Consider the following 25,873-nt stretch of genomic DNA (forward strand, 5'->3'; position numbering starts at 1 on the left):
TTAACTTTTGATGTTGAAATTCTCTTGATACTATAAGAATTGGGTCATGTGTTTCAGCACTTCTTCTCAACAAAACACCTTTTGTTCATGAGATCGCCCGTCAGTGTAAAATGTTAGAATTGCTATATCAACGATGGCATCTCTCTTATAGGATGAGTTAACACCTGCAAGCGCTCGAGGAATAAAACACATATTCTTGAGTGCGGCGTAAAACACCAATCAAATAAATAAATAAATCAAACATTTGAATTGTAAGGTGGGCTTTATGAACCACACTATCAGAGTTTAGGAACGTCACAGGAAGGTTTTCAAACTCTAGTCACGACACTGACTGTTGGAATAACTCTTTTTACCCATGAGTAAACCATTACTGAAATAATGTTCCCAAAATTCCTTCCTTCTGGTGAACATCAGGAAAAAAAGATGATGTGACCTCAGAGTTCCAAGATACCGTGAGTGTGGCTCATAAAGCCCACCACACTATTCAAATATTTGAATGCCTTTCAAATTTTAAAACTCTGAAAAAATACATGAAAGTATCTTTATGCGTAGTTTTCAGTTGTCTGTATGATGAACCTTATTTCATATTTTAGCTTCCTTTTAATTCAAGTCTCTTTGTAGACATTCCATGCATTTGAAATTAGGACACGCCTTTTTGTTGGTAAATTAATGCCATTAACATTGGTATCAGTCTTTTTCTCTCTTTGACTCATACACAACTAGAGCTGCGAAGTATTAACTTTGGGGAATTGACGATTCTATCAGAACGTCGTCTTATGAATGAAAAATGGTGCACGCTTACCCCATAAAACATGAGTTGCAGCAGCGCGAGTAGAATAAGTATCCCCTTCATGGCAACTAGCTGCAGTGTCCGAAGGTAGCTGAAACAGACAAGTGCATGTACTCAGTGTGTCGTGATTGATTGACTGACTGATTGATTACAACTGATTGATCTGTGGATGTTTAACACCATACTCGGGAATTTCCTTGAGCCCGCGAATGGTCGTCCCATCATAATGCTGGTCGCCGCCGTGTAATTGAAATATTCTTGAGCACGGCGTAAAACACCAAGCAAATAAATATGTAAACAAGAGGACTGTTCCTCACTCCTGTGATGACAATCAGTTTTCTTGTTTGAGGAAAATCGGAATGACAGAGGTAAATCAGCGACATTTGCTCACTGATGAATTATCACACTTGTACCTAATACGTGCACGCCATATTGGCGAAAGACAAGTGGTCTTCATTGTAAAACTATGTAGACGACCACACGAGCGTCGTGGACCATTTATTTCCAGGACGGCAACACACAGCCTATAGAGTAAAACAAAGGCAGCCACAGCAGTGTGATAGTTTGCCAATCGTCACACGTAACCGGTGAATTCCGACCTCTTGTCAAATTGATCTCAGCTTAGATAATGTTTTATTCTAACTGTTCATGTAAATGCGTAAAATGGAAATATTCCCTATTAAACAAAAATAGTTTTTAAAAAATGCAGTGAGGTTAATTGCATTTTATTTAATGCCATGATCTGGTGTATAGTTACTCAAAATTCTGTACTGGCATCGCATTTCATTTACAAAAAATCCATGCAAAGGGACCTCTCCTAGGGGACTCATAGTCCACCAGCAGAATCCTGGTGCACGTAGACAGGTATACAATATAAAAGACTTGCAGCACATAGAGTAAAACCAGGTCAGTAACGCCGACAATGTGATAATTGGCAAACGGTCACTTGTAACTGGTGAAATCTGGCCTCTCGTCAGTTTGCCTCAGTTACAATACTACAGTCCAGAATTAAAACTTAATGTAACGGTAATGGTGCCGTCACAATTGTTTTGACATGTTGCATATTTTTATATACAAACGCTACATTAATCAGATCTCCAAAATAGGTTAGCAACAGAAAAGCATTTTCCAATACATATTTTACAAGAAAAGTACTGCATTAGTTAACAATTATCAAAGGCAAACTTGTGTGTCCTGTTTTTGTTCTCTTCAAATGGCTTTGTACCTTACATTTTCATAACACCGTTCTGCAGTACAGTTTAAATCTAAATTATACTGTGAGTACCTCAGAGTATGCATCACGTCGCAGTACACATCAAATCTGCATTATAAGTGCCGCAGAATATGCATCGCACTCCTGTACAATTTATATTTACATTTTAAGTACCGGTACCGCAGTACATGCATCGCGTTGTAGAACACTTCAAATCTGCATTATAGGTACGGCAGCATATGCATCGGACTACAGTATATTCATACTTACATTAAACAAGTACTGCAGAATGTGCGTAGCGCCACAGTACACTTTATGTCTACATTATATAAGTAAACCGCAGGAAATGCATCGCTCTGCAGCACGCTTCAAATCTACATTATAAGTACCACAGAAAAGACATCATACTGCAGTGCACTTCAAATTTATAGTATACCGTAGAATACGTATCGCGTTGCAGTGCATTTGGAATCCACATTATATAAGAACCGCAGAATATGCATCGCACAACAGTACATTTTAAATCTACATTATGTAATTACCGCTGAATATTGATCGCGTTGCAGTACACTTTATATCTACATTATATAACTGCCGTATAATATGCATCGCGTTGCAGTAGATTTGAAATCTGTATTATATAAATACCGCAGAATTTGCATCGCACTGCATACAGGCAATTGCTCTTACCGGTCAGTTGTTGCGTCTGTCTTGTAGTGACACGACTTCAACCCAGTGATTATCTACTCCCCCCTCAAGATATATGTCTTAAATATATGGTATTTAAGACAGAAATGTAGGGCGTTCTAGCATCACTAAATGGCGCCATAAGAAACGCGTGCTTGCCTCCCTCGAAAATATTGCTTTTTCCTGATGAACTGTTGACCGGTCCAATCAGGCCTCCTCGCAGAATATCAGCCCTTAATCAATGACCGTAACATCCGACCGTGGTCAGCGAAGTGCATCTCTACTATAGGTAATCTCTTCAATCACATTGTTGTATAGTTATTTTCCCTTGACCCCACCCCTCCTCCGACGTATGGAAGAGAAGTACATGTTGACCCATCAAGGGAATGGTTTGAATCTATGTGTAAATGCAAAGTAAAAAAAATATTATCTTTTACGACATTTCGAAAATATATTGACGCAAATCAGTGGGAGACACGTGATTTCATTCCATTCTGTGTGGTGTAAGTTATTCAACCACTGAGCAGGTCGGAGATTGATAAAATATCACACATTTGCATAGCTACTACACAGCAAAAGGCATATACATGTTAAAATAAGAACGGCCATTTGACCACTCTAGTAGACATGTCACATGTGTTTTAAAGAAAACGTTGAAATGGTTTACTGAAAACGTCAATGTTATAAAAAGGATGCCAGCCTATGTTTTAACAAAAAGTATGTGTGTATAGTCCCGCAGTATACATGTAACGCGTCTTTGGATAAGACGTCAGCGTTCAAATAAAAGCAGAAAGGCGTTTGCACAAAATGCGTGTGTTTTTTTTTAAATACATGTTATGCGTCGTTAAAAGTTGCAGTGTAAGAGATTGCATATAATTATAACATACCAGAGCATATACATACTTCGTATGTTAGTCCACATGGCATACGCCTACATATCTTATAACCATATGCATTCAAAATGGTACTTGCTTGACGCTCAGCACTGAGAGGTTATAGCAAGGAAACAGAACTAGTTGGCCCGGTGTCAGTATAATATGACTGAGTGGGTGTCATGTGTGGTGTCTCCCGAATGATGCCTCTTGGCGTCATGGACTCATCCTGCCACAAGCAGGCGCAGTGTATGTTCACACACCTAACGACTTCTCGTCGTCATGTGAGTGAAAAAATGTTAAGTAGGACGTTAAACCCCAAGCGTACTTACACGCTTCATCTCTCTTGTTGACTCAGACGGTTAAAGCTCTGGATGGTTGCAACTGTTGAACCCTTGATCAAAGGGGTCGCGGGATCGAATCCAGCTCTGTACGGTTTTATCCGGTTTTATCCCTCAATAGCCTGAAAAAAATGTGACACATCTCTATTATTCTTGATCTGTGAAAAACGCCTCAAATTTTATGGAAAAACCTACATGAAGGTTGGACCTCTAAACGATGACTCATGTTCAACCCTAACGCTGTATATAACAGTTTGCTGGCCTTGTGTTTATTAGTTTGCATTAATATATATATATATATATATATATATATATATAATAAACAACTGGGTTGTTTTCATCATGTAATCACGTAGGCACGTAGGTCGAACAGACTAAGGTTTTTAACTTTTAAAATGCTAGTTTGACACAAGAAGTGCTAGTTTGACACAAGATACTATCAAATTACGACACTTTCTAATCATTGTGTAAAGTATTACATTTCATAACCTAACACTGTAAATGCTATCAAATTTCAATCACTCAAAAAGTTGAATTTAACCTTATTAATTTAGATATAACTTTTAGTTTGAAAAGAAAAATGCATATATGCACCGATAGAATATCCCACATGAAGTTTAGAAAGCATAACTTTTTGTCTTTGTGATGTTGCATGATCGAGATATCGCAGTGCATAGTAAGCAAAATCCTAAACATAGAGAACACCTAGGGCGTCGTCATGTTATGAATAGTTACCAATTATTCGCGGGTTATTTCTATTACGCGAGAATGCAGCTGCTTCCGTTTACGTCACCACACCATACGAGTGACATGGATTCCAGATTAAAATTGATTTATTGAGTTGCCATGAGGTACAAGAGAGCTATCGCGGCTTCAAGCCTCTTCCTAAATAACTCGGGTTATATAACGTGTTTTCCCTTCTTTTAAGAGGGTGTATGTTATTGTTTTTTATTTCAGTCTGAGTAGAGCCTTAGGGCAGTAAATCACTAAAATAAATGATACATGCACGTGCACGAGAAAAATGGAGTTTTTTTATTAATTTATTTATTGTTTTACGCGGCACTCAAGAATATTTCAGTTATACGACAGCGGCCACCACTATGGTGTAAGGAAACGGGACAGATCCCAGGGGGAAACCCACGGCCATCCGCAGGTTGCAGGCAGACTTTACCACGACGACAATCGGAAAGGAAACCAACATGAGCTGTACTTGAACTCACAGCGACAGCATTGGTGAGAGGCTCCTGGGTCATTGTCCCGTGCGGGCACGCTAAACCCCTCGGCCATGGAGGCTCCTGCCATGGAGTTTGTGGCTGTATACATATTTGGTATGTAGGCTGGCAACTGAACAATACTGATTGTTAAATTTTTCTATTGATTGCTTGATTCATCCATTCATACGATATCCAACAAAATATTCTATCTTGGTTCACCGCATTTGCCATCTACATTACACATAAACTGTGACTGTGGTAGGTGGTAAATTCCAAACCTCCATAAAATGCAGTTTATATACTTTCTTCATTCATTCATCCATTCATTCAGTCGCCCCCCCCCCCCCCCCCGATACAGGGATTAATCAGTCGTGTCGAAGACACGCATCGTTGATCCTTGTCCTTAATGGACTTCTACACAGGGAAACTATCCCGAGGTACAATAGGTCCAGTCGGAGATATTATCAAAATCTATGAAAGCGCAGAAATAATGAAATATAGCACTATGGCGCATACATGCCATGTCTTCTCGATTGTTTACTTATCGTCTGAGAATACCTAGGCATGAAGGCAATATACATGTAGCTATGTTATCTGCATGGGGAGGGAGTGGCCGCATTTAGGGTCACTGCTGAACAAATGGCCAAAGGGGCAGTGTCTGATTCACGTACATGATTAACCCGATGGTCGCTTAGTTTGAAAGCTCATTAAGCAATCTGAATTTTGATGGTGTGATAGTTCGAGATATAAATACAAGTTTCTCACAGTATTCGATATATGTACACAAGTTGAGTTTTCAAAGGCTCGAAGACTCGATGGCATTTTTCTCACGGCAGGTTTATTAACCTCCGCAAGATCAGAAGGCCCGATGCACATACAACTGAAAAAAAAAATTGCACATCCAAACAACCCAGAACCGACATTGTTGCGAATTCAGGGTTTAAGAATGATTTCTCGTGATATTCTATGGTAACCTTGCTATCGAGAAGGAATATAACCGCTATCATAGAAGTTGTCATGGGCACCGCTTTAGACTGCAATCAAATAATTGAATAAAATAAGCCTCTCCGCGCCCACGCCGATATTAAAGGGGTTCTTAAGGGAAAAGACCTCTAAAAATCGAGGTAGGTACCACTACATAGGCCACTTACAACTATGCACAGATATACTTTCATTTATTTTTTTTTACACTTTTGTGAAAAAAGTCAAAGGCGCTCAAACATTTGAATTCTAAGGTGGGCTTTACGAGGCTAGGAACTCTAATGACACAAGAAGTTTATTCAACTCTAATAACGACACTGAATGTTGGAATAACTCTTTCTATCCATGAGTAAAACATTACTGAAATAATGTTCCCAAAAATTTATTCCGTCTGGTGAACATCAGGAGAAAGGTGGTGTGGCTATAAGCAAAATGGGGTTCCAATGCAGGCAGGCTATAAGCAAAATGGGGTTCCAATGAGGTGATCGGAAACGGATGGGTTCTCAGGTTAGAGAAGGGGCTCGTGCCAGACTGACTAAAACTGTAGCATGGCGGCCCTTTCGATAACTTTTTGCACTGTGTGGGTTCTTTTTAGCTCACTTTGAACTGCAATATCTCCTTTATGCAACATAAAAAAAATATGTTTTTTAAACTTAATGTGGGGTGCTTAATCCATTCACATATCCATTTGGTTGGGTATCTATTCCTTTAACCTAAAACTAAAGACATATATGAATCTTGATATTTCTTGCTACCGCATATTTGGGTCTGTGAGTGAGGAAAGCTGATAATTTGGCGTGATACTCCTCATTGCGCACGTGCCGCTCACATCACTGCCAACACCAGACAAGTTTCACCTTTGTAGCCTGGCCGACGCATGCAGGCTTAGCCTTACCTCTGGTGGCCTCCCGCGTAACTACTGATCAGCATTCATTAATAAAATACTGTCAGGTGTTGGTTATAACACTGTGGTATAAAGCTTCTTTAAGGTCAGTATATCAGTAGGCCTGTACAATCCATGCAGCTTTGTTTATTTATTTATTTATTTATTTGATTGGTGTTTTACGCCGTATTCAAGAATATTTCACTTATACGACGGCGGCCACCATTGTGGTTGGAAGTAACAGAAAAGAACCCCGGGGGAAACCCACAACCATCCACAGGTTGCTAACAGACCTTCCCACGTACGGCCGGAGAGGAAGCCAGCATGAGTTGGACTTGCACTCACAGCGACCACACCGGTACATGAGAGACTTCTGGGTCATTGCGCCGCGCTGGTGCGCAAACCACCTTGTCCGGAGAAGCCCCATGCAGCTCTATATGGACACAGGCCCCCCCCTTACAACTTCCGTTTTTCTGGAGATTAAGAATCTTTTTCTGCGTATTTTAGAGTGTCAAGTCTTTTTATACTGAGCCTGCCATTTTTGGTGTTCAGGCGCATGCTTGGTATCAAAATGATAGAAATTGTTTAGGCTTTGGCCAGGTATGAGTTTAATGATGAAGGTTTGGGCGAGAGGACACAAGGAGACAGGTGGTGATGAGGTTGCGAGTAACGTCCCCTTGGCGTTGCTAGGCACTTCTCCCAGCTGCCGGCATAGAAAGGTCCAGATTTTGACGGTCAACCTATGTCAAGATTTTTATGGCTTCTTTCTCACAGGCTGGGCCAGGTATGCACCAAAGCTTATTGGCCAGGGAATGTTTGGATCTGAGCTACAGCGCGAAACGTTAACATTGTCGCTTGTGTAAAATTAATGGGGGTCTGTGGCCATATAGACCTCCTCAAACCTGATTAATACGACTTCGGTTGTGTTGTCAAGTCCTTTTTTACCATATCTGTTCTATGAAAATCATAGAAAATTTATGAACAAAGTTGAAAATGAATATATACCTCCTTTTTGTTCTGGGAATTTTACAGTTTTGTAGACTCCAGGTTTCAGAGGGATATACGTAAATTGTCGAACCCTCTATTCACCATTAACTTTTTCTTTAACTAATCAAGTTGGTAGTTTACCCAGGGCACTCTTGGTTTCGTCCACCAGGGAGAACTCACCATCACTGTGTAAGTGAAAAACTCCTGAACTCCCTTGTATGGGGTCAAACAGTATAAATAAGTGACCAATAATTAACCAATCAAACTAGTGCTGAGTTCAAACTTGTAACCTTGCTGGTTGAATAAGCGCTGAATAAGTATATGCTGGACAAGGGTAGCACGGGAGTCATTTTCCTTACGGCGCATGTGCTGCTCCCTACGTTCGCTTTACATCATTGCCACTACTAGCAAATTTTGTACAGAAATCTTTAACAACACTGAGGTCAATGGGGTCACAGCGATGAGACAGGAAGTGATGTCAGAAAACAACTGCTCTTTCTCAACCTTTGTTTCTATTAATACTTTATACACATGCATTCTCGTATACGAATAACACGATTCCAGACAACACCTGAAACAATTTTATTGAGCATTGCTGATTAAATAGTTCCTCGCGAGGACACCAGTGCTGAGGCTAAGTCTAAACAAGCCAAAGGTTAAATCTGCCCATTGGAGACAGTGGGACACAGGGCAATACAATACAACACAACAAATGATCCTTAGAAACCCTGCACCGGTAAACATCCCATACGTAGGTACTTCATGACTTTGGATCTGGTTTCCGTTGTGGATATAAGGAAATGTACTGATGCGATTTAACTAGTATTGGCCAATGCTTAGACCCTAACTCTTTTATTCCGTAGGTGAGATTTATTTATTTATTTATTTATTTGATTGATGTTTTACGCCGTTCTCAAGAATATTTCACTTATACGACGGCGGTCAGCATTATGGTGGAAGGAAACCGGGCAGAGCCCAGTGGACATCCACGACCATCCGCAAGTTGCTGAAAAACCTTCCCACGTACGGCCGGAGAGGAAGCCAGCATGAGCTGGGCTTTAAATCACAGAGACCGCATTGGCGAGAGACTCCTGGGTCATCACGCTGCGCTAGCCTGCTAACCAACTGAGCCAGGGAGGTCTCCCCGTAGGTGAGATAGTGGCTGTCCAGTTACATGGTGAAGTGCTTGCCTTTCAGTTGCAGGGGGACACACGAGCTATATATGAATCCACGTGGGCCCAAGTGTGTAACCCCAGTGCAGGTTTCTTTTGGAAACTGACACCATCTAAGTCCAAAAAAGTACATAGAGGGCGCTTTATTTCAACATAGTTCTTGCTGCACTTGGTTCCAACTTCCATCGTATAAATGGGGAGTGAAAGCCTCGTTCGCAAACAACGATCTCGTGTTAAACTTTGGGACTCAAACTTCGCTCTCGCGTTGGATAAACACGAATACAACGATTCGAATACACCCATATATAGAAACAGAAAGGACGATGTCCTACGCTTTTCATTTGTCCATAATTTCTATCATTGTCGTGCAACTAGATTGCCAATTCGCCTGATGTAAATAGATATGACTATGTGTGAGGGCTACAATTCCAATTGTTTTGCAGGTGCTGCTCTCTGGTCGACACACTGATAGATTCTGATACAAGGTGACGAAGTGTCGTGCATTACATTTTTTATGTTCTTCTCGATGGATTCCGTTGCCTATATTGGCCAGTAGGCCTATATCAGTTTCATGCTCACGGTATATTTCCCACGCCGGTACAAAGTATGGGCCTATGCTTTTATATGACAATTAACTTTCTTAGTCAAACTGTCGTCTGGAAAAATTGTCTGGCTCTAGTGTCAGAGAAACCCTTCTGCCAGATAATCAAGATGGTTTTCTCTGCGTCTAATAAGGAATTGATCGCAACATGCTTCACTGATAAGGTTTGGCAAAATTGTGAAAGATTTCCCGGTGAAAAACTGGAATAAAAGTTGCGTTAACAATGTCATGAGAAAGGACAGGTTCTCTAGCAAGGAAGTCAGGCAGTGGACGACCAAAAACGGTTTGTTCGGAAGAAAATCTTCAGTATGTGGAAGAGGCGCTTTTTTCCCAGGAAGCACTCACAAATCGCAGAGACAGATTGCAAGAAACCTTGGTGTATCTCGGACTTCTGTGAGAAATATGACAAAAGAACTGGGATTAAAATCGTACAAACGAATACGGACTTTCAGAAGGGATGAAACAGTTCGACAGAAAAGCGAAACGCGCTGCAGAAACCTTGATGATAAGTTTTCGTAGGAGAAGATGAAGAAAATAGGCTTCACGGATCAAAAAGACTTTCCATTTGCGATTGCACGTAATGGACAGAACGATCGCCTTTATGGTAAACGAAAGCGGGACATTCATGTTAAGAGGCTGTAACATGAATCAAGTCAGTTTACAAAGGAGTTGATGGTTTCTGGCGGAGTTTGTTGACGCGGGAAAACCTGCATACATTTTATTGATACGGAAAAGACTAAGGTGAATTCCGAAAATTACATGAAACTTCTCGATCGTGGCCTTCTCCCTGACTTTCGCCGAATGTACCCAGAAAATGACTTTGTCTTCCAGCAAGACAGCGCCATCCCATGACAGGCGTGCAGCATAGCAGCATCTTGAGGGGTGACTCCTTCATTCATAACTAAGGGTGAGTGGCCACCGCAGAGCCCCGACTGCAATCCCATGGACTACTCTGTGTGGAATTCTCTGAGCAAGAAGGTTTACGAGGATCGCACGGAAAAATTCACTGAGGATGAACATAAAGCACGCATCAAGGACTGCTTGAAAAAAATTACACTTAAGGAGATTCAGGACTCAATCAGTTCATGTAAGAAACGTTTGCGCGCCGTCTACCGAGGAGATGGAGGACCAGTTGATCACCTTTTCAAGTAAAACAAGGTAGAACAACATTTTGAAATGTCCGAAACATACGCTTTTGACTTTATTTTGATTTTGGTCCCATGAACGGAAATCTTAAAGGATGAAATTGAAATCTGGTCTGTATACTTAGGACATAATGGCTTTTGAGTGTGTAAATTTTTAGAAGCTGAGGTTAGAAGATTTCGGAGATATTGAGTGTCAAAGTACGGCCCATTTTTTATGCCCACCCGATATATCTATATAGATTAGTGATCTTTTGTGGTTATAATCACAGCGATAAAGTAAAGTCCACGTTCTGCAAGACGTGGTGTAAATAACGCCTGTTGCATATAAGGTTGGTACACGGCAATGAACGAAAATATCTATGTATAATACATTTAATGACGTACAACACAGAAACTAAAACCAGTGCAGCGACAACAGTGTGATAGCTGGTAAATGGTGTCAAGTCAACGTTGAAATACGGCCTTGTCAGTTTTTCCTCAGTTTGGGTTTTATTCTAACTGTTCATGCAAATGATTAAACAGTAGCAAATTACACGCTCCCTAGGTTAAGCAGAATTAGATAAAAAAAACAGTGACATGTTAATTGTAATTTTATTTCTTTATTTATTTGATTGGTGTTTACGCCGTACAAAAGAATATTTCACTGATGCGACGGAGGCCAGCATTATGGTGGAAGGAAACCGGGCAGAGTATAATTTATTCGGCGTCACCGGTCTAGAATTCCTCAGAATGCCGTGTTTTCATCACATTCATCATACAGATCACATTAAAACAATATAAAGGGACCAGTGCCCGATTTCATGAAACAATCTTAGACTTAGGTCCAAATTTCAATGACTAAATTTGGTATGTTCCTTTCCGTTATTTAGCTGAAAGTTGTTGCGCAATAACTAACCTAGAATTTACATTGCCAAGCAATATTCTGACCTTATGAGGTAAGAAATAACAATTTTAAATTTATTTCAAATTTTGGCCTAGGTCGCTTTGTGACCCAGGTCTCGGGGATGCTTAGTCCCCCCAGCAGTTTGTAGGCGTGGTTACTTCGTTGATCCTTACAACTATAATTACACTGCCGTGATGAAACAGTGAAACCAGTAGCATAGAGAAAAGCGAACAGCATCAGTGGAAAGTGAAATGTGAAAAGCAGTTCTGATAAGTTCGCAAGAATCACACTTGTAAAACTACTGTATTACTGAAAAATGAAGCACGCAGATGCGTAATTGAAAAAAAAAATAAAGAGAAAGAAATAACTGCTCTTGATTAAATAATTAAAGTTTAATTCATGGAAAGTGCTTTTGGTTAGCAAAAAGGTGAAAACATCTAAGGTAAAAACTGACTGATGCTTAATATTTAAATACCCAAACCGGATGAATTTTCCTAAAGTCCTCTACGGCATATGTGAAGGTTAAGGAAAAATAAATTAGGAAAAATATGTATAGGCCTAGTCATCGATTAGAAATGAGAGGGCGTGCATCCATAATCATTCATTCCTTTTGAAATGGGAAATCCGTATGCACGATGTTGCACAATTTCAGTGAACTACTTTACGTTATCGGGAGTAAATTATTCACGTTTGCTGTCACATTTATTGCCAAAGATACGTTTTGCTGGATTTACCTGTGTGAGGGGACGCAACTCTTGTATGAGTATTTCTCTGTCGTAGAGCCAATCTATGCACACATCAGTCCTTGAACAGACTTCGTAAAAACATTGATGCAAATGTTGACTGTCATATATTTTTAGAGTAAGATATGCGGGTTTTCAAAGACGATTTAATTAGGTGAACGGTCTCAACAGATGAGTTTTGAGACGAAACTTTAAAGTTGGATTCTCTTGCGAGCCCAGGGACACACAGACAACAACGTGATCAAGCGAAAGTCGCGAAGTTCTGAGGGACTTTGTGGTCGGAATTTTCCGCTAAAACGCACCTAAGTCTAATGGCAATGTAATGGATAATTATGTGATAATGAACGTGTGCAATGTAGGGGTAAATTCATTGCTTAGGTTGATGAACGAACAAGATGTTTTCGAACTGGTATTTTTTGTCGACCTTCCACAGCTGTAGTTTAGGAATCGAATGCCTAATGACATTTTATCATTCAAGAGAAAGGCACAGTTTTCAACGGTGCTTGAGCATATTTCATCTTCTGATACAAACATTATTGTATTGTAATACATGTGAATATAAGCGTCATTTCCGACAGTCCTGCAGACACAGTTTCCGTGCATTACGTCAGCAAAGTTCACGCCACCTTCCATCAAGTGTCATGTTGCAGCACATTTAAAGCACGCCTTTACCCTTTAATTTATGCTCACAAATGTTTAAATTTCTTGCTCCTTTTGACAGCTTGTACACTTCGGCTCTGATACCTTCCAAAGCGTGACCAGTTTTTATCCTGTAAGGGCGTAATTGCCACATTGGATGTGTGGAGGCTGTTGGTAGGCTGTTACCAACAGTTTACTTTAAATATCAGGCCTGCACATGTAGTTCGTATACCTAGCTCACTAGTTCATGTCATTATGCCATAACCTTATGGGATTTTACCGTTTTGAAATAACATAAACACAGCGGCCTGCATGTTGCCTATAATTTAGAATTTAACATGATAAAGTCTCACAGGCAGTTTGATTCAATTTGTATATCATTTTCATAAACCAGAAAACTGGCCATGGATTTGGACAGTGTCCATTTTAACTAATGAAATGTACAGGTACAAAAATAGAAAACAAAATAATAAAAAAAAAAAACAAGAAAAAAAGGTGTGGCTGTCATAGAGTTATAAATACAAGAAACAAAAGAATTTAAAAATAAACTTGACCAATGTGTTTACGTGAGGTTTGGGTTATGAAGGACGTGTATAGGGCGTTATAATTCATGACAAACAGCATAATCATACACTTGTAGCGCCGAAGTGTAAACAAAGTTTGTGTCAGGAAACAGCATAATCAAAAATCATCACACGACACTAATGGGGATTTGGTGCTTCAACTTACACCATTCGCCGTGTTCATTAGATAAAATCTACATCAGTATGAATAGGTAATGGATTATTTGTATTAAATGTCAGCATTATTACAATATTCCATCTCCCTTTGATGCTGATTTTGTTATGTGTGTTCTTATTCTCCAGATAGGTGCACACATGGGCCAGTGTAAAAAGAAAACAGGTATAAGCCAGTGTCAGTTTGGAATTCATCAGATTCAATTATTATCCTATATGAACCTTTCTTCTTTTAAAAGAAACCTTTCTCTTATTGTCTTGTTACACCTTGTAAGTTTTTCTTTTTTTTTGTTTTATTCTTTTTTTTTTTTGGTAGGTTTCAGGGAAGCCAGGATCAGCTACCTTAGTGAGATCCGAAGCTCAGGAATTAAGTTGTTCAACTGTCCTCCAAAAACTAAAGGTACATGTCATTTTTTCTACTGCCAAATTTATGAAAAGTGGATCTACATTCAAGACAATTTTGGCACCAAACTTCCTTATTGGTATCTCACCATGATAGGGTCTATTGCTGAAATACTGCAAGTCTGGCATCCAAGCTCAGTCATTCATTCCTTATTTAGCGGGGTATTCCTTGGGTAGGTGGTTAGTGTGATAGAGCAGCACAATGAGGCAGAAGACTCTCACCAATGCAGTTGCTGTGAGTTCAAGTAACGGCTCATACTGGTTGTCAGCAGATGCCAGATGGCCATGGGTTTTGTCAGGTTTCCTACCACCATAAGGCTGCATGGCTGTTGTTGTATAAGTTAAATATTCCTGAGTATAACCTAAAATACCAATCAGATAAATAAACCAAATAGACGTCATTTCTTGTGATATCTATATATTGGTGTCCAGTGTTATGCTGAGCACTTTGTTTCACACAAAATTAGGAGAATTATCTACCCACTAGAACATGACCAGTTAACTTGCTATGCTATAATATTACTCCTGTATGCATTAGCCCGAGCTTTCATGTTCCCGGTAGTGCCACAAATTTCTCGAGGTTTAATGATACTTCTGTACTGATATTCCAGCCGAGGGGCCTCCGTGGCTCAGTCGGTTAGCGCACTAGCGCAGCGTAATGACCCAGGAGCCTCTCACCAATGCGGTCGCTGTGAGTCCAGCTCATGCTGCACTATGCCAATAACATGGTTGTAATAATAACAATTAATTGTTCAGAGGAAACATCACACCCTTTACACCTATACAAATATCGTAATTGTTCAGAAGAAACATCACACCCTTTACACCTATACAAACATCATAATTGTTCAGAGGAAACATCACACCCTTTACACCTATACAAACATCATAATTGTTCAGAGGAAACATCACACCCTTTACACCTATACAAACATTATACTCTGCCCCCAAGAAAAGAATTCCAGCTGTTTCTCTCCTGTGCTGTTTATCAATGCTTCAGTATGGATTAAGATTGTGCTGATTCTATATCATTAAAGAGATTGTGAGCCTTAATTGAGATGGGTGAAGGTCTTCAATAGTGAATTCATACGAGACCGAACTCCTGATTGATTATATATAATGAGAAATTAAAGAGGCTATACCAGAGATTTTTGGCAAAAAAGTCAGTTAGCACAAATCCAGTTGAATTTTGCCTTTGTTTAAGAATAGCCCAAATAGTTAACTTCCACAAAATATCAGCCATGTCAGCCTCTGAGCACATCATACCCTTCAAAATCGTTACTAAAGTTCCTAAATTTTATACAGCAGGTCTTTTAATTTTTTGAAACTTCTGAATCATCTGAATAGAGGTACAAGTCTGATATTTAATGAATGGCAAGAAATTCAGCTATTCTTAATAAGTTCAAAAAATAATAATAATTTACCTTTCTGTATCAATATATAATGAATAGGCTTACATGATCATGGGTGGAATCAATATTTTCATCAATACTGCTGTAGCTACATTAATCCGGACATTAAATTGCTAGTCTAAGAACAATCATCTATTGAAAAATTGTCAACTTTCATCAATAATCTATTTCCTGCATCAATATTGTGATGAACTGTACAGGCTCTTCTTTTCTTTCAGCTCACCCCCTATCGTTTTGTGGTTATCTGCTCCCTGATCCCTGTGGTGGGGTAGTGCCAGTGGTCACTGTGGAGAGGGGGTGTGGTTTCTGGGTAGAACAGCCCATTTCGTCTGTCATGGTAATGTGATGGGTCAGTACCATTGTGATGCTCCCTGTTCTGCTAGGCCCTTGTAAAGGCATGCCAGGACCAGAAGGCTGAGTGAGCCAGCCAGCCAAGCTAGCCAGCAGTCTCTGCTCACTTGCTGACAGCTAGTATTAGGCCTTAGTGAGCCCAGAGTGCTCAGCCTGACACCAGTCACACTCAACAATGGCTCTTACCTTACACTTAAAGTATGCGGAAAATATACGAGGGAAAGCAGACCGATTGGCTAAAGTTACCTTCAGAGGTAAGTGACAATTGTTTGACATGTACTTGTCTACTCCCTACCATGAAGTTCATGTGCTGTGTCTTTTTGCCCCATTCTTATTTCAGGACTACGAGTACTCAATTACTGTACATTTAAATATACCACTCAATCATTCGGTGTGCATTGCTTTATTCAGGACTGTTAAATCAATCTGAGGTTGTTGTTTTTTTTCAAATACTATATAATATTGAGTGGTACTTTATTTATATGTGTTGAAATTATACATGTACATAAAGAGAAACATTTACTATGCATAGGTTTTAAGGTACATCTGTATCTATAGGCCTATATATATATATATGTATATATATATATGTATATATATATATATATGTATATATATATATATATATATATAGGCATATACATACACCTATTTACAAGCTGGCGTCTTTCAAGATACAAACAGACTCACACAGCCCTCAAACGCTAGCGAGAGCTTATCATTTCATTTATTCCTGGATGTAATATTGCTGTACTTGCCCGAATTTCATGCTCAACTGAGAATCTTGAAAGCGTGCTTTGAATCTGCCTATGTATGTAGCGTGTGTAAACTGTTTACAGGTATGTTTGTTGCAGTATCCTGCATGTATATGCAGTAAAAGCTCCGGTAGTTCTTGGACCGTGACACCTCACACAGTTAGTCTACCACGAAAGTTTATAGACCTTAAGCTAGTCCTGTCTGTCACACCTGGCTAACCCACCTTACGGGACCCATTTTAGAATTCCTAACACAGTGAACTGAATACATATAATGTAATTTTACTAAACATTCATGTATATTATAATCCAGACATGGTCAACTGTTATTTAACTATTTATAAGCTTATTAATTGATACGTATACAAATTTGGAGCCTTCCATCACCCACCACCATTCAGGAAACTGGGTAATCAGCAATAATAACTAGGTCAAAGTTGATATGGGAACGATCAGAAAGAAAAAAAATGTAAAGTTTGATGATAATTTAAACGTTATGTTTCTTGCGATGTTGTGATAGCATTGCAATAAAATGTGATCAGTGAAATAAAGTCTAATAACACTATGCAGTAGTATAGATATAATATTCCTAATAATAAGTGTTAGAAGAGTAGTGAGGACTCCGTTGCCGAGGAGGTTAGCGTGCCAGTATCTCACCAATGTGGTTGTTGAGAGTTCAAGCCCAGCTCCTGCTGGCTTCCTCTTTTGCCAAACGTGGGAAGTTCTGCCAGTAACCTGTGGGTGATTGTGGGTTTCCCCTGAGCTCTACCCGGTTTCCTTCCACCATAATGCTGGCCGCTGTTGTATAAGTGAAATATTCTTGAGTACGCCGTAAAAACCTGTCAGATAAGTAAATAAAATGGAAGAAAAGCCGGGAAATTTTATGACAGCCTTGAACTTTAAATATATATTATTTTTCTAACATTAAAACATTATAAAGAAGCGAGACACAATTATTTTCCCAGGTCATGTCCTACTTTTGAAGGCTTTTACCTCTGGTACAATGCTGTGTACATTCCTTTGGTGGAATTCTTTTCACTTTGCTATTGTATGAGATCAACACCCTCATGGACGTACTTAGTGTCCCAGTGCTCAAGTAAACACATGGATGTGCCTCACTTCAGATGTTTTATACAGGTCCCTGTGTGTTATACTTACACTTGTAATCATTGAAATGAACTCGGGGTTCACACAGGATCTTAACTGTACTGAATTGTTTCAGAAATATTCCTTGGAAAAGTCATTGTTTTGGGATACATACTTGAATGTACCCATACAGGTTGTACTAGCTTTCTGCAATACTGAATTTCATATGTAAGGTTCAAAATGAAGCTGAACTGCCAAATACTGTATTTCATGTATTTAAAGTTTTTCCTGTACAAATGCAGTTTCATGAATAAGCATATAAATTTAAGGCTTTATAATGAGACCTTTCATGCATTAAGATTCAGAGTTTTCTGGTCCTATAAGTGGATGAGTCAATGAGAATTATGCAAAATGCGTCATTGGAAGAAAAAAAAACTAAATAATAGTTGGATTACAAATATTTACAGGAAGGGTTATGCTTAAACTGAATGGTCTTTGAAAGCGCTGTAGAACACAGGATAGATATGTAAAGTGCTGCTTCAGTCCAAGGAGAAACCACCCTTACAGATGTGAGGTGTACACCTCAGTGTCAGGTATAGATGAGATGTATAAGGGGTGTACACCTCATGTACACCTCATGATCTGTATATACCTATACCTCAGATGTACTTCAGAAACTATGAAAAAAATCAACACTTACAAGATGTGCCTCAGGTACACCTTACATGTATAAAATTTGAAAGTTCAGAAAAATGAATGACGTATCTCAGATATGAGTTTTTGAGCAGTTTTTGGACCTGAGATAATGTACCTCAAATATACCTTAGGATCTTTGAAAAAAAATCAGCACTTAAAAGATCTACCTCAGGTACACCTTAGAAACTTTGAGGGTTTTTGATTATAATTTAGTGGTCATGTTCCTCAGGTACATCTCAGCCGCTTTTTTAAAGTTGTGAAAGGAGATCAGATTGACATTTTACTTCAGACAAAATGGTGAGTACAAAATAGCAAATATTTTTATACAAAAGAAGAATATTTACCAAATAAATAGAAGCCTTTGTGTCATCCTAAAATGCCATTCAGTGTACAAATATTGACCAATCACAGAGCATGGATATATTTGCCCTGGATTATTCCATGATGACTGACCTGAATTTTTTGGACAGATGTTTGGACACATGTACAGTTTTAAAACGCATAGGAAAGGAGTAGTACTAAATTTTGATCAACCATCTAGAAACCCAGATGTAAATGTATATCACTGTTATTGTAAGTCGGCGAAGATTTACAGATACTGTAAACAAATAACAGCATGTACATGTACTTACAAACTTACTTAAATTTAACTGTAATTTATACAGCCAATATTTAAGTGTTTTGAGCTTGTTGGCTATCAGAATAAAAGTGAAAACAGCATACATCCATCTTGCCTGTAAGCATTCACCTTAACTATAACTCAGATATCCCTTTTTTTAACCTGATATTTACAGGGTACACTGTCAATACACCTTAGATACACCTCAGTTCAGATATGCTGCACCCCAATGGTACACCTCAGATGTACCTCTAGTACACCTAAGGGCAGGCGGAAATGGGAAAATAATATGAGCCTGAGATTCTGTAAGGAACACAGCTAACAGCACACTTAAATGTATTTACGATGAATAGCACTATTTAACCCCATTTAGTGAAGAGTCCTCAAAAAGTCTTCAGCCGTTTCCGTAAAATTTTCTTGATGTGACGTGATAATATTCCTTATGTGATGTGATAATATTCTTTATATGACGAGATAATATTCCTTATGTGACAATGAATATTCCTTATGTGACGATGAATATTCCTTATGTGACGATGAATATTTCTTATGTGACGATGAATATTTCTTATGTGAGGAATATTCCTTATGTGATGTGATAATATTCCTTATGTGACGATGAATATTTCTTATGTGACGATGAATATTCCTTATGTGATGTGATAATATTCGTTATGTGACGAGATAATATTCCTTATGTGACGAATGAGGAAGATGAGACGTTGAGTAAGGCATTTATGCTGGAATATAACCAATCGCATTTGAAAGTACGTCATTTATCATTATTCGTCAGTGATGAATGACGTCAAGTGTTCACACCAGGCAAAATTGGAAATGACAGAAAACTTTTATTTCCGTACTGTCCTCCGAAACTAACAACAGCGGTTTTCATTCAGTGTAATTTTTTTTACAATTTATGAAAGCAATTCAGATTATCTTGACCCTTATCATTTTAACCTGCTTTTAAGACATACAGGTCTTGGCACTAAGGTAGCTCTTTAAGGTAAGCGAAAGTTCTTCAAAAGCATGTTTTCTAAAGGTTATAACCCATGGGCCTATGTCTTTACAGAAAGATAAATTTTGGTACCCGTGACTTAGCTTATAAGTTTCAGTGAATATTGTGGTGACTCTGAGTTGTATGTTTTAGTCAAGCAGCACAATTACATGTAGGACGACAGTGTATGTCATCAGTTGGATTGTCACAACAAGACGTCATCATATTCACCAAAGTTATGTTAAAAGCTAAGTGAAGACTTTAGGGCTGTGAAACTTTTGCAAAGTGTAACTCATATGCTATTTCTTCTTTTGTGAGTACTGTACAGGTTACTAATATTTTCATCGTCTCACCAGTGGGATTTAATTCTACCAAGTTTTGTCAGTTTGTGAGAAAATTATCAAACTCTTCTACGGTAATAGACATTATGGATATTTATCTTTCTTTGCTGAAGCCGCGAACGTTTCATTTTATAGGGAAATGACAGTCGAAAAGATTTGTTACATGTGTACTCACAAATAACATTTTGTTTGCTGCTTAACAAAATCCGAAGCTTAAAACCATGTAAAAATGATACAGTTCTGAACTAGGTTAATGATCCCGTTGTGGCCATGTCTGTGTGACCGTGTATGTTTGCATGTTTGATTAGGTGTATGTTTTTGGCCAGTCATATTCTGATATTTCCCCATTATTCAACCTTCTGTACAATATTATTTTGAATGCTTCCTGTTTTGTACGTTACAATGCATGAACATTATCTGCTTGATCAGTGACTTGCTTAAGGTGAGTAGTTTATACCAGGCACTACCGTTTCCTCCACCCATAAAACTGACCTGTCCACCATTTTATATAATTGGAAAGTTCATGAGGGTCATTGACATTATAAGCAAAGGAAAAAAAAATAATAATGAAAAATAAAACAAATTAATCAAATAAAAAAATTTAATCAAATAATTCCTACTCTGTCTTCAGACAGTTATGTGTTTTTGGTGTATTGCATATTAGATAAACACTTGTTCCATGTCGCTGGCTGTACAGGTCATTGTAGGAGATAGCTGACTCTATATCAAAGTACAAAGTTCCTAATAAGTAGCATAATAGCACCCTATTAACTCATTTCCTGGTTAAACGCTGCAGCACTCACATCACGCTGTGGTAGGGTAATGCTAAAACCACATTCATTAAGACTACAAATAATTTACCGACTTTTACCTTAATTCCTGTTGTGGGTACCCTACATGTACCTAATACAGTAAAAAACCTAAAATTTTACCCATGACCAAGTTCAACATTTTGCTCGATTGTTAGAATCTTATTGATCTTAAAAAGGTGTTTTGAGTTCCCTTCAGAAGGTAAGATGATATCCTTTTGGAAAATGTAAGTTTCAGCACCAAAAGTAATATTTTGTGGTACTTATTTGCTTCTACAAATGCCCTTATTTCTGCAAAAGTTTACCGTACAATTATTACGTGTTGCTAGATCGTTGTGCATGAGAGAGTAAACACACATGATAGACAATGTCTGCAGATGTATAATTAGATTCAATAATTAATACCTCTGCAATTATCACCATACATGTGTATGTCTATTATGTATATTAGCAATGTGAACGTCGTCACATGTAGAACATGCTAACCGAGCCTGCATACCACTTACATGTAATACGGTAGTATATATATATATATATATATATATACATATATATATCTATATATTATTCGGATCTAATTTTCACATTTAAACCATGTTGTCAGCATGGTTTAATTGCGCACCAATTACTGATAAGCCATACAAACACTATAAATTACAGCACTATGTGGCCACTTTTCCTCCTGGTCCTTGGACCAGCTGACAGAACTGTACTCCATACATGTATGCATGCCTTTTGTGACCTTTTAATATCGTAGCATATATGTGTTTATTTTGATTGTAAACTATTAAATATAGTGGAAAAACTTAAGGAGTATAGATGGTGTGAGCCTTATGTTGTTAAGATGCCTTTGTTTCGATTGCTTGGGCGGACAGGGTGTTTGTTTGTTTTTTGAATTGTCAACCTAACCATAAATCAATGGAGAAAACTGATGCCAAACATTAAAGGCTACATCGTCACAGTGCTTAAAGAGGCTAGTACAAAACGCAACTCAAAAGGATACCTCTGGAAGCTTTGAAATCTGTGTGAGTAAAAGAAATTTGTATTTTCTGTCAGTAAGCCATCATAGATAGACAAGGAATCTTGGATATTCTGCCCTGGTACCATTGTCCACTATCCTCAGAGCAGTCACTACTCATGTACACTATGCATGTAACTGTTTATTTGGTCTTATATGATGTTTGAGATCACTGGCCTTCCACTAATCCTGAATCATTTTGAACTTGCTCTACTGGTGAAAATCTGACTGTTGCAAATACTTACCAAATATTGGCTGTTTCTACATTACATGCAGTAAACATGGTGGGTTTCCCCGAGGCTGTGCTCGGTTTCCTCCCACCATATTGCTGGAGGATGTCATATATGTGAAATATTCCCGAGTTCTGCGCAAAACACCAATAAAATAAATAAATAAATCAAATAAACAAATTATATTATGCTTACATTTGACACGTATTGAATTCTAATGTTGAGTAAAATGTCACATACTTGAAAAGTCACAAGTGGCTAGCGTTAGTTTTGTTTTTGTTCTTGCGTCATGTCTTTGTCATGACCTTAACGATTAAAAATGAATATCAACTAACTCAAGTGGCTGTATTCATGAGGTTTTCTTTTGCCTGTTAATGTGAAGGACAGATTACGATGGTTAGGACATATTCTCCATTCATCAAGTCAGAGTTTATAGCATGTGATTGTTGTCGTTTTTTTTTTAAAGAGATCATAGTGAATCTTGCATCACTTTCTGTCCAAGACTGGGATGTTGTAATGCCTCACAGCATTCCGTCATTTATATCCCTATTGTATGAAATCAGCGCCCACACGCAATGCCTGTAAAATCAAGTTTGGAGAGTATTCGTGATGCTCTTATTGCGTTCAATCTATTATGCGAACAAACTGTGGAATTACTCAGAGCTTGACAGCAGTTGGTGACAGGGACAAGGGTCGATTTCATTTCCTCTCTAACCCTCACCTAATCTGTACTCGAGGACTGTTTTTAAGACTTGTTGGACCCATCTGTAGAATTGGAAATGAGGTGTGATTTTATTTCCATACAGATGGCACTGCTTGAATTGGCGTCCATAAAATGGCAGTATACACACCCACACCACCGTGGAAGCGTTGGGGGGAAAAAAGACGATGCTCGTTTTACAGACCTCAGTCTAGGTTTAAGTGGTATGGGTGGGGAGATATGGTAATAAGCCCTGCGGATCTCAGTCCTGTCCATGTCAGACTAATTAGTCTAAAGGGACATGGGCATACATGAACAGAGAAGATCATTGCCTTCCCCTAAATGTCTCTGGTCCTTTCCTACATGTCTGCCTTGAACAGCCTCTAACTAATTCCTACCAATGTCTCCACAACACTGTCTGCTCTGAATTCCTGCAGATCCTGCACGCTGTACATTTCCACAGCCTTCTTGGTTTGGACAGTTGGACCTTTGTCCATCACTGGATCTGTCAAACAAATGGAAGTGCAATCCATCAATAAGTGGCAGTGCAGTGGATCAATATATACATGTATGTCTGAGCGTATTCTGATCAGGCAGGTCTTGTCACCTACATGGTTTTTGATGCGAAGAAGGGTGACAGATCATTTCAGATGGTCGACAGAGGCTATTTGCGCAGTCTGACTATCATGGAATAACACTTGTTTTTTTACCAATATTGTGTGCATATTAGTATATGTCACTCATGGGAAAGTTTATCAGTGGCTTGTCAAAAGGCAGTGGTTTACATGTTACACTCTTTTTTGATTATGTACATGTATTTATTTATTTCATACTTGCTTAACCGTAATGGTGGACTTAAGAATTTTTCACCTATACGATGTCCGTCAGTTTTATGGATGGAGGTCAGGAAACTGGAGTGTCGACGTAAGCTACATACCAACTTTTGGCCATTCCACTGTCATCTGTGTAATAACACTGTCATCTATGTAATAACAATGTCATCTATGTAATAACACTGTCATCTATGTAATATCGGTGTCCTCTATGTAATAACACTGTCATCTACATAATAACACTGCCGTCTATGTAATAGCACGGTGTCTATGTAATAACACAGTCATCTATGTAATAACACTGTCACCTATTTAATAACACTCTCATCTATGTAATAACAGTCATCTGTGTAATAACGCTGCCTTCTATGTAATAGGACTGTCATCTGCTTAATAACACTGTCATCTATGTAATAACACTCTCATCTGCTTAATAACACTGTCATCTGCTTAGTAACACTATCTTCTACTAAATAACACTGTCATCTATATAATAACACTCTCTTCTATGCAATAGCACTATCATCTATGTAATAACACTCTCATCTATGTAATAACACTCTCATCTGTGTAATAACACTCTCATCTACTTGATAACACTCATCTACGTAATAATGCTGCCATCTACGTAATAACACTCTCATCTATGTAATAACATTGTCATCTGTGTAATAACACTCATTTACATAATAATGCTGTCATCTATGTAATGACTCTCTCATCTATGCAATAACGCTGCCATCTACATAATAATGCTGTCATCTATGTAATAATGCTGTCATCTATGTAATAACATTCTCGTCTATGTAATAACATTCTCATCTATGTAATAACACTGTCATTTGTGTAATAACATAATCTGCCTGCTGTTTAGCATTAGTCATGTTAATTGTCCAGACTAGTTTCTGTTGGAATTAAGCAGTCTAGTGAGCACTGGATTGTATTGTCTGACTCAAGTGGCCGACAAATATGGATTGGACTTAATGTTCTCATAAACCCAGAGTAATTGCAGCAGGGTAACAGGCTGTCTTTACAGTGACATTACCGGCCATGGCAACCTTATAGTTGCCACTTTGCCTCTGTCCTAAAATGAGATGGCAATGGCTTTTTTACGGGTCCAAGTACACATTCTAGGAATTTTCATTAGAGGAAGCCGTATAAGCTGATTTGAAGGTACCCATCTCAGCGCTGAATTCTATGCGTTTTCATTGGTTCAGTGGGCTCAGAAGGGCATGTAATTACTGTATATGCAAACATTGAGGTAAAAGACCATTTACCATTCATAACATTGGATTCCCCCTTTCTCTTGAGTTCATGAGTAACTTACGAAAGGTTCGATCATGCTTTATACAGGCTCTCTGAATCATCCACTTATAAAACTGACTGCAATCGCATAAGTGAAAAGTTGTTGTGGAGCATGGCTTTAAACTATAAACAGAGATGAATTGATCAAACTTTCCAGGAAGAAATGCTTTGGAAGAATGGGGACAAGAGTATTGAGTGGTATTCTGTCATATACTGGGAAGGTGGGCTGCATGGGTGGAACCGCTAGTTGATAATTAATGCTTCTCAGGGGATATTGTAAACTGCGTCAAATCCGTGTGTCCATGACCTTCAACACATAACATATTTTCAGATGTGCACATCGACATATAATTTAACACAAATTGGAAATAGCATTTGTTTATTGCTCTACCCAGGGTAAATCTATGAAGGTTTTATATCATCTTACATTATTT

General features: G+C 38.5%; 1 protein-coding gene across 1 annotated transcript in view; it reads left to right on the top strand.

Annotated features, from left to right (window-relative positions):
- The first annotated feature begins 16,226 nt into the window (after positions 1-16,226).
- The window catches only part of LOC135469797 (otoferlin-like), a 55,606-nt gene continuing 45,959 nt past the window's right edge, over positions 16,227-25,873 (top strand). The window contains exon 1 of the mRNA XM_064748401.1: positions 16,227-16,307. Coding sequence (XP_064604471.1) covers positions 16,229-16,307 — 79 coding nt within the window. The 5' untranslated portion in view covers positions 16,227-16,228. The remainder of the gene's footprint in view (positions 16,308-25,873) is intronic.

Source organism: Liolophura sinensis, chromosome 7, assembly GCF_032854445.1.
Source record: "Liolophura sinensis isolate JHLJ2023 chromosome 7, CUHK_Ljap_v2, whole genome shotgun sequence".
NCBI lineage: Eukaryota > Metazoa > Mollusca > Polyplacophora > Chitonida > Chitonidae > Liolophura > Liolophura sinensis.